Source organism: Atta colombica, unplaced genomic scaffold (genome assembly GCF_001594045.1).
Source record: "Atta colombica isolate Treedump-2 unplaced genomic scaffold, Acol1.0 scaffold224, whole genome shotgun sequence".
Classification (NCBI taxonomy): domain Eukaryota; kingdom Metazoa; phylum Arthropoda; class Insecta; order Hymenoptera; family Formicidae; genus Atta; species Atta colombica.
The window spans coordinates 553,164-563,889 of NW_017259321.1; the positions used below are offsets into that span (position 1 = coordinate 553,164).

Below are 10,726 nucleotides of genomic sequence, written 5' to 3' on the forward strand. Positions count from 1 at the left end.
TATATATATAATAAACGTATATATATTTATAATATATATTATAAACATACGTATATTATAAATATTGTATACAGATTGTATACGGAAATTCACGAATCAAACCACAGCAAGAAAATTTTCGAAAAATTAAGTAAAAAAGTTATGTTTAAATTTTTATTTCAAGTAATAGCTTTTAAGATGTAAGTTTAGATATAATCAATTAATCGAATTTAGATATAATATTAATCATTACAGATTAATCATTACAGATTACAGATTAGACAATTACTTATTTATAAAACGCATGTACGGTAATATTAACGAATTATCAGATCAGTGTTTAAACGTAGTCTGTAATCATATTAAACATGATAAATTTTGATTTTAAGCAATAGTTTGTGAAATAATAAGGGGTTAAGATCCGGTTGCACCAACTTTGACTTTAAGACTTGAAACTTAGTCTTGTTAGTCTTTCTCTGTCTTGTTTTAAAGCGAAAGAGAAAGACAAAGACAGAGAGAGTTTTAAGCTTTGCTTAAAGTCAGAGTAACGATGATAAATCAACTGGGTCTAAGTATGATAAATTTTATAAATTATTCACGAACTATTGCTTAAAATAAAATTCTTAAAATAAAATTCATTTCCATGTAACTTTTTTACTTAATTTTTTTGAAAATTTTTTTATTGTTTTGATTCGCAAATTTCAAGATATATTAGGTCTGTTATATATATTTATGCATATATATATTTTATATACACACACACACACACACACACACAGAGGACTGTTTTTTTATTGCTGCACTCTGAATCGGTGCAATAAGTTGAAGTGAAACAAACATATATTTGTTTCACTTCAACTTATTGCACTGTGTGTATCAGTTCAGAAAGTATAATAATGAAAAAACAATCCTCTTGTGTGTGTATATATGTATGTATGTATGTATGTATGTATGTATGTATGTATGTATGTATGTATGTATGTATGTATGTATGTATGTATGTATGTGTGTGTGTTAATAGTAATTAGAATTAAAAAAATAATAATTATCGAATAAATCGGCGCGAATCGTTGGCGACAAACGCAATTTCGTACATCTCTTTCGGATGACGCATGCTTTCACAATATCTTTAATCGTTCTTAATTCTCTCTCTCTCTCTCTCTCTCTCTCTCTCTCTCTCTCTCTCTCTCTCTCTCTTACGGAAGTCAGGGCTACTTTCAAAAATGTCTCATGTACACACACGACCGTCAAGACATCTCCATTGCGCCGGAAAGACCCGTTCTCTCCTACGCAACTCCGATTTGTCCACGTTCGAAAATTACATTCTCAGAGTCACACTCTTAATATTCTCTCTCTTCTTTAGCTCTCTTTTATTATTCTCACTGAATCCATCTTCTTTTCATCTCCCAATTTTTACCTTCTCGTTATATACGCAGTACATTACTATAACGACACACGTAATCGACTTTAATTAAGATCTTACACCCTGATGGTGATCTTACACGCGAATTATAAAAGCTGGTTTGTTGCGATCAGCAAAAACCGAACGGCACGGTACGTTCTGCGAATTGTATTACAGTCGCGGGACGAGTTCGCTCTGCTTCATTCCTCGTCCCTTATATGTCTCTTCTGTAATCAGTGTATGTGTGTGCGTGTGTATGTGTGTCACGTGTATTTTTCGCGTACACGTATATTTTTACCGTATTACACTGAATCCGCACGCTTCTCGCCCGTATTCAAATCGCGCTTACGACAACAACAATCCGATATAGAGACACATCGTCACTCCGTCACCGATAACCGTACGCGAAACATATTCATACTGCCATTCCACAGAACAGTTCTTGACAAGAAAGAGACGCGACGAATGAATAATCAATTGACAAATCGAACAATCAATTTTTTTTCGGTGTGGTGCGACGAAATGTCGAACGACATATTGCACTCGAAAGCGAAGATTTTAGTACGCTCAAGTGGATCTCGATGAAGTAAAGAGCATAAATAAACATGAACGAACAAACGAACGAGCTTGCTTCAATGTGTATCAATGTGCGAATAGAAACGATTAATTAGATTAATTAAATTTGCGCCAATCGTTATTTCTTGTAGATACATCAAGGGGAAAGCGAACGTTATGTTCAGCTCACGTTCATTCGTAGCTCTTGGATTCGTTCTTGGATCCATACTTGGAGAGCGTCTTCGAATAGGGGCTCTCGATACAACAGCGCAAAATATACATTCGTGTAGTAATAATAAGTGTGACTAATAGGACTATTCTACAGGATCTAATGCTTAAGGATCTAACCGTTGAACGGGACGCAGTCGAAGGCTTTCGCACGTGATGTACAATATAATACTGAATCGCTCGGGACAGTGTCGCGCGAGTACTGCGAACGGAACTGAGTAACTTCGGAGAACAATGATCGAAGCGTCGGCGGCGATTCGGCGTAATATGGCATTGTATAATCCTGATACATCATACAAATCCCTAATAATAATAACGTATTAGATTCGTTACTCTACAATTAGAAAATTGAATGTTTACAATTCGTCGATTCGTCTATTGTTGCTACACAACTCATTCACGAAACATCAAAGCACGTAATTTCTGTCGTAAATAGGCAAGCAACTATGTATTACTAATTCACTTCTTAAGATTATTGAATACACTTGTCGTATTGAATGCAATTGACTAACATATTTAAGAAAACTGACTAACATATTAAACATATTAAATCGGCACAACTAATATAGAAATTACGTAATAGGTATAGACTGATAAGTATATATGATATAATCTTCATCTCTAATCTGTTCCGTCAGAAAGAGAATACAGCTAATTACATCGATCACTTTTCAATTAGAAGAATGCTTAGTCTATACTTATTACGTTTATGGGAGTAACGCTTCCCGACGTAATACAAAATTATGATAGAAAACGCGAATGTCGAAAATACTTCTGTAGAACATGAGCCAATGTCAGCTTTATTTTAACGTGCCCTTGATTCTCATAGAAAATATTACCTCGGAAAGTTTTACTGCGTACAAACCATAAAGTAATCATATCAAATCACTAAAAATAAAAACTTAAGCTAAAAACAAAATATAAAAATACTACATTATGTCAATATACCTGGTATTGTTGCCAACTCAAAGTAATCTTACATACACACACACACACACACACACACACACACACACACACACACACATGTGTGTGTGTGCGTGCGCGTGTGTGCGTGTGCGTGTGTGTGTGTGTGTATATAGAGTCCAAAAGTTAACAAAAATTAAGCAACGAAAATCAAGCGACAAAATATCCATCACAATCGTATTGATTGTGCGAACAGATCTCTGTATGTCGTGTGTATGTGTGTATTGCATGTTTTTTTTTCTTTTTTTTTCTTGTTTTAATTGCATTGCCTATTTAATCCATTAGATATTCGGTAACTGTAAAAAAGACTTACAAATAAATGATCCGAGGTTCAATCGATTCTAGAGTTATGATTCTATCTACAAATAATAATACCATCGTAAAAACGGAGAGACCAAAGCGATACACAGTGTAATTAAATATAATATAAACTGCCTCAAAATGGCTACCTATTTACTGCTATCATAAGTGGCTATTATGATAATAGTCATTAAGTATCGTTCACACTTCTTTGATTGTGGTTTAGTTACATACTTTAAGACGTTATGATACATGTGAGTATGACACGGAGTTCCACTAAAAATATCTGTTAGATACGCTGAGCATTACTGACTTAAGCACTGTACTAAATTCACATAAAATTGTATTGTATTATTATTATTAGAAAACTAATTATTTTTCATTGGTTTGAAATACTGGTTTAATATATCCGTATAAAACCTTTGTCAACTGGAACTCTTAGAATAATGATTTACACGATACCGATTCCTTGTTGGAAAGAATGCTATATACGAGTAAGTCATTACAATTCAACTCTTATTGGACATTACAACAGGCAACAATTGCAAGTCATGTTTTTAGTTCGCATTAACATCACAATATCCAATATGCGACTTATTTTTCTTTCCTTTCTCTTTCCTTTCCTTTTTCGATATATCGCTATATTGTGAAATGTACAGAGATAATTGAGTAAATACGTAATGATCGCATAAAGAAATGATAAATGAGAATAAATACAATTATGTAAGATCTGTGACATATGTTTCGATTAATGTTCAACTTTAGCTTCTTGAGAATGTGTTCATCAGTCGAATGGCAGCAGTCTTACTGCAATTAATAGAAGCTCTAACAAGCCTTCTAAGTTAGATTAGTTTTTCCCTTTACATGTATCTTGTATATTGTCTAATATAAATAAATTAATGATCCAGTATGAGGCCAGAGAAAGGCAGTTACATACTCTAAGTGATAGATAAACTTTACTTTATCTTCTATGTGTTATTGTTCATATCCACTTTTGTTTTGTATCTGGCACTCTTTCCTATTTTAGGCTGCTTCTCAGTTTAACTGTAATTTATTTTGCTGGATTATTGCGTTGCATGGAAAAATATGGCTTTATCCAAAATGCTATTTAACAAAGGCAATACATCGTACAATTACATTGTATGCGCGCCACAGTTGTTGTCACACAATTAAACTTCTTTGAAAAGGCAGAACCAGTGTCCGTAAAAACGAGAGGCTCCCCGATTTTTACAGACATCAGGTAATTCTTATCGTCAATTACAAATGCTGTTATTTGTACACTATGCATGTAAAAAGCATTACACTACATACGTCATGATCGTTTCTCATCTCTTGTGATGTTCAACAAAGCTAAATGGTAAACTTCGAATAAATACCGGTTTTCCTCTTACTGTATAAGTTATCAAGGTATATATAGAATAAAGGCAGAAAGAAGAAACCTTCCTCGACAAAGTGCCTACAAAAATATTTATATAATAGATTGAGGATTGCTGTTTTCTAAGACTTTAATCTGGTTATATTAGCCACGTGTTACCAGTCTTAAACATAGTGACTAATCGATCATCATGGACAAGTCTTTTTGTCTTTCTACAACTGTATACATTTTTGATCTTTAAGCGTCACTCTCTGGTGCAGGGCATAAAGCGTGTAGTAATTAAGAATCTCTTTACCCCTCCGTGGGGCATATTTAAAAATACGGAAAGATAAATATTCGGTAAATACGTACATGTGTACAGATGCCACAGATAACTTATCGAGAGCAAGCTGAGCTTCACTGAATCATATATAAATATGATGTAATAAAAAATAACTTATGCTACCAATGCCTTCCCGTCAAAACATTTCGAGGTCATTAAAAAAATATCGATTATATGACATAGTCAATCTTCTTTTTCACTTTTTCTGTTTTTTTTTCACTTTTCTTCTTTTTTTTTTGAACTGTATTTTGTAAATCCGCCTTGTCACGAACGATATTGATGCAGGATTCAAAAACGTCTCACACTATCCATATAGGCTAGCTACATCGTCACTAAGTAGAAGAACGGAACACGGCTGATAATTAACCATACGCGTAGCGTTCGTCCACAGCATGAAGGAATTCTTATCTTAGATATATGAATATCCTATACAACTTGTATTCTCGTCAATGAACGTCTCATTAAGTGCGCTTACATACAAATCCTGCGTATAAAAAAGTCTCAAAATAATAAGATTTTAAACATATTTGTTCAACGCTCGATCTAATATTTTGATCTTTAATGAGATTTCCCTTATAAGTATGACGCCATTACAACGCAAGCACTTATAAGTATGGAATTAATATTTTCGATATTAATTCGTAATGGATGACGGATGGAGTTCCCGTACAATGTATTTATTATACGAGAACAAACATTAAAGAGACAGTTCATTTCAAAGTCTTCAAAAAAATATTTTCTTAAAAACTCTTGTTTTGTTCTAATTTTATCAAATTGATGCGTCAAATATTTAAAGAAAAACATGATATTATATTAAAAGTTTAAATTTATACAGATTTATACTGAAACCTCGTAATAACGCGCAATTCAGAGATGTGAACGCTATAAGTGAAATTGCTTTTACTTCACTCCAAAACAATAAAATTCAAGGTTTTAGTGGCTACTCTCCCACTCATACTATTCACAGCACAAAAAGGGATTTTTTGCGCTATTTCGAGGTTTGCTATTCGAGATTCCAGTATATTTTTATCTAAAAATAATTTTAGATAAAAATTAGAAATAGCTTTAAAGCATTGTCATTAAAAAAATTGTAGCTTTTTCTTTTTAAGAACAAAGCGTCAATATGTATCATAGCTATTCAACATTTCTTCTGCTTGAAATAAAACAAAACAAGAATATGATTATATAAATTATAAATCGCAAGCTTCATTCTTTGTCTCTATTGTATTCAAGAAAAAAATCCCAAAAAACTTAAGAATAAACTGCCTCTTTAAAAACTACCACATATCGCGTGGCATTAGCATAAATTCATGATTCACAATTCCTGATTCGCAATAAATTCGCGGAAATCCGTCATACGAAAAAATATGCTAAAAAAAATGAAAAAATATAGAACGCCTTCCAAACAGCCGAGTAAATCAAGGAAGATGTCTCAAATATAAAAAAATCGAGGACATTAAGAGTATAAGAACGATTTTCTTCTAACATTCACATTTCAATTTTCCGAGAGACACAACTATTAAATTGCCTTGAATTGTTTGTATCTTTAGTTCTATCACGAGAGGAATAATATTCCAACTCAAAACTCGGAAATAACATATGAATGACAAGACCGAAAAGTAAATCTCTTCTTTGTCTCTATCTGTCCTTGATTTGTAGTTTATCGTTTGCTGTTTGTACACTCTTGTGTACAAACAAAGACCACCAATGATTCGTAATAATTCTCATATTTTCGATTTCGTTGAAAAATCGCTCTACTAGCAAACATTTGTTTCCGTACATACTAGTTGCAAATGTCATACGAATGGTGAACCACGAATTATGTATTGCGATGTTCTGCCGCTAGCTTTACGTAGAGTTATTATAATATAATACATACTAAGTATACGATTATACTCCAGTGTACTTCAGTATCCATGGTACAATAATATGCATCTTTGTACTTAAAAAAAACTGGGTTTTTCAGGCAGTCTTCCTAAGGACATTGAATCCAACATAAATATGATGTAAGACACGATCGCCTGCAAGTTTCTTAACTTAATGCTGTGTCCGAACTTTTACATATGGTATCTTTTTTTTATATACATGGAGCGGAGCTGTTCGAGACACAAAACTGTACCTCCAAAACGCACACTAGGTCGGTAATGGCATAAATGCAAAAATACATTATATGTTGTAAACATAATAATCTTGTAAATCAGCACGCAAACATGCTGCTACGAATGAATAAGGCAATGTGAATTGAAAGAGGAAAATAAAATATAAACTCGTGTAAAGGAGCTAAAAGTATAAAAACTGACGAGACGGTCTAGAACAGCTCTATGATGCAGTGATAAAATGTTTGTCAATTCAAAATTGAATTCTAAAAAAACTCACTACTTCTTTGTACAGCACTACGGTAGGCTGGAATTTAGGCTCTCTGGCAAACGGTAATTCATCATATGATACGGTGGACTGGCCGGACTACTCGGTTGGCTATTCATACCAAGATTGCTGGAGCCGCGACCGCGTTTTCGCCTCTGCAGAATGCCCTTTCTGACCATGTAAAAACGAATTGTGCTGATCGGTATCTTGTACTTTTCCGAAGCTACTTGAAACGTCATGCCGCGTGCCACCATGTCTGAAGCTTGCTTGAGTTCCTCTTCCGAACGCCTTTGTCGTCTTTGATAACCTTAAAAGGTACCAAAATGTTTAACTCTTATAAATGTAATATACAAATAAAATGTAAAATACAAGATTAAGTCACCTAAGCTCACCTTCAATCGCAGGGAATGGGCTGCTAGGATTGCAATTATTACTGGATACCATACTAATGGAATACGGTTTGACATCCTGCTGTTGTACAAACTGCTCATCCGGCTCCATTTTTACCATTCCTGTAGTTTCGGTAAGAGTCGCTTCGCAAGCGCTAAGAGCTTTTTCTAAATGTTGTAGCGCTTCGCTATGTTCCATGTTTACGAAGTTGGAGGAGTTAGGATTTTGTGAAACAGGAGGTGTGATAGAGGACGAGTTGTTTCCTGTGCTAGCCATTGCCGTACATGAGATAAAATCAGAGGTACTTTCATCGTTAGATGAAGTCTCCACCTTGAAGTTGCTGTCACCGGGAGTAGGAGTCAACGGAGTGACAGGTGCATTAGAATCACATGATTGTGTATTGCTCTCATTCACTGTGTTATCGCATCCCTGAGTGGATAAGCCACGAACCTATCGAAAAATATATAATATGTTACCTATTATGTTTTTGCATATAAGACAATATTAACATAATATTGTATTATTATTATTACTATAAAGTAGTAATATAATATATCCATAAAATATATAAAGAAGCATGAACATTTATTAAGATTCTTTGTGCGTTTTAAAATTAAAATCTTATATATGCTTATAATCTTTATTAGAGTTGTAATCCAATATATACTGCCAGTACCAAAAATCTATATATAGTTCACATTACACATACAATAGATTTTTAATACTAACAATGTACATCGAAGCACAATCTAAAAATATTCATAGTCGATTCTTATGTTTAAGCCTTAAATATAATCTTAAGATGTCATAAGCCAATTTTCCAAAGCTGTAACATCTTAAGATATTGGTTAAGATAATCTTAAAATAAAACCCGACTATGAATAACTAACATAAAACTATTACTAAAAGAATTAAAGAAAAATTGGCTGAAACAAAAGAAGTTAGAAATACTAGCTGTGTTTTGGTTTTGCAAATCGAAGACATCCGTATTCTATTCTATATTCATCGAATTCAGTAAACAATGATAGAATGATTACAAACGCCACATATTTGAAAAACTAAATGTAACTATTGAAGCGCTAGAACATTTCAGTAACATTGGACCATATTGTCGCAGAGATTAACCTATGCAACACATAGAGTGATAGAATTAGAGAGGGGGCGACATTTTTGAAAAAAATTTCTAAAAAAATTATTGAATTATGCAAATAAGGATGGTCCTAATTCGGCCCTGTAATTGGATACAAAATACTGTCAAATAGATACAAATAAGAGTGTGTTCTAAAACTCGATTCAGTCAATTCCGATTATCTTTTATCCTTCATTCTAAATTCAATATTCAGTGATTAACAAGGATAAAATGATACTCGAATTGAGTTTTGTAACACATCCCAAAAAAGTCAAAAAACAGTACCTGCAAAACTTCCGCTGCTTGCATTAAAGTAGCGAGTTGTTGTTGCTCCACGTACACCTCCCCACGATACATAAATTCAACCAGGGCTTGAAGTTCCCACATTTTCATGTCTCTCAAAAAGATGACAGGATGGGTACATGGGATCTCCAACAGAAGACGCTCCAAGTAATCGCTGCAGGCGGACAATACAACCTTGTGACACTTTATCGAACCTCCGTCACAAGCCAGAGTTACATCGACAAACTGCTCCGAGCTGAGTAACTTTGGAAATGCACTGTGCATGTTCGACTGATGGGAATTCCAAGAGACACAGAACTGCTGACGATCTCCTCCGGGATAAGTGCCCGGATTGGGCAAGTTACTTCCAGATTCCATGATAGTAACTTAATGCAGAACAAGTTGTCTGTAAAAAAAAAAAATCAAAATCATTCCATTAGATAATTGTCGCAAAAGGATTGTGTTTTATTTCGAATACATGAAATTCGCGTTACTTGAAATCTCTAAATTTTTGCACTTAAAACGAGATAAATACATATTCGGACGTTGAAAAAAAGAAAAACAAAGATGTTGAACGCAAAAAATGCGAGAAATGCAAATAGATTTACGATACCGGTTATTACAGAAATCACTTTAGAATATATAGAGAATATATGTCATAAATATAATTTTGTGACAATAAGAAAAAAAACTATTAAAAATGTGCTCTTAAAAAAACAAAAAAAAATATCCTTCAGACATCTCTTAATTTTTTGTCCGTCGCTTGAGATCTTAATAATTGAACAAAGCGGCGCATTCACACAAGGCACGCTAATGGAAACCCGCAAAATAAAAGTATTAAAAAAAAAAAAACGTTCGACAAAGGCAGCAACAGCGCTAACTTGAAAACGGATTCGGAGAAGGAACGCATCCGACGCCGCGCGAAGGGCCTCCTTCGGCCGCGAGTTATTCTTGGACGCCGTAATTAAACGAAACAAATGACGAATCTAACGTTCCGGCGCGGCGTTTTCACAGACTTTCGTGAATGCCGGGCGAACGAAATTCCTCTTTCAGCTGTCGAGGGAAACGCGCGACGCGACGCGTCGTCCTCGGCGACAGCGGCGTCGGAAAGAGCGACCGAGCGGCGTGCGCGGAACGCGGGAACGTCAATCCGGAACAAAGACAAAGACGGGCCTCGGCCGTCGGCCGTCGACCGTCGGCGGGGCCAGTACCGACTCAATTACCTCGTATGGGGGATCGTCTTTAGTTGGGACGACACGCGTGCCGCTCGTTTTTCCTAGATTGCCGCGATCGCGCGAACAAAAGAGATCAACGGCGGGATCTCGAGGGGCTAGGTTAACGAGAGACACGATGGTAGAGTTAAAAAAAAATTACAATATGGCTGTCTGGCATAGGTCTGGAGCGGAACAACAATATCCGTGCATACATACACAC

The 10,726-nt window shown here is 34.8% G+C and overlaps 1 protein-coding gene across 2 annotated transcripts in view; it reads right to left on the bottom strand.

Moving 5' to 3' along the window:
* Positions 1-9,670, bottom strand: part of LOC108688043 (broad-complex core protein isoforms 1/2/3/4/5-like) — an 11,965-nt gene extending 2,295 nt beyond the window's left edge. The window contains exons 1-4 of one of the 2 annotated variants that reach the window (XM_018194122.1): positions 9,296-9,670; positions 7,884-8,331; positions 7,504-7,798; positions 6,854-7,102 (exon numbers count right to left, since the gene is read on the bottom strand). In XM_018194122.1, the coding sequence (XP_018049611.1) occupies positions 7,521-7,798; positions 7,884-8,331; positions 9,296-9,670 (1,101 nt within the window). In that variant the 3' untranslated portion in view covers positions 6,854-7,102; positions 7,504-7,520. Of the gene's footprint in view, positions 1-6,853; positions 7,103-7,503; positions 7,799-7,883; positions 8,332-9,295 lie in introns of those variants that run through there. The other variant, XM_018194124.1, reaches the window with a different exon arrangement.
* Between the last annotated feature and the right edge of the window lie 1,056 nt (positions 9,671-10,726).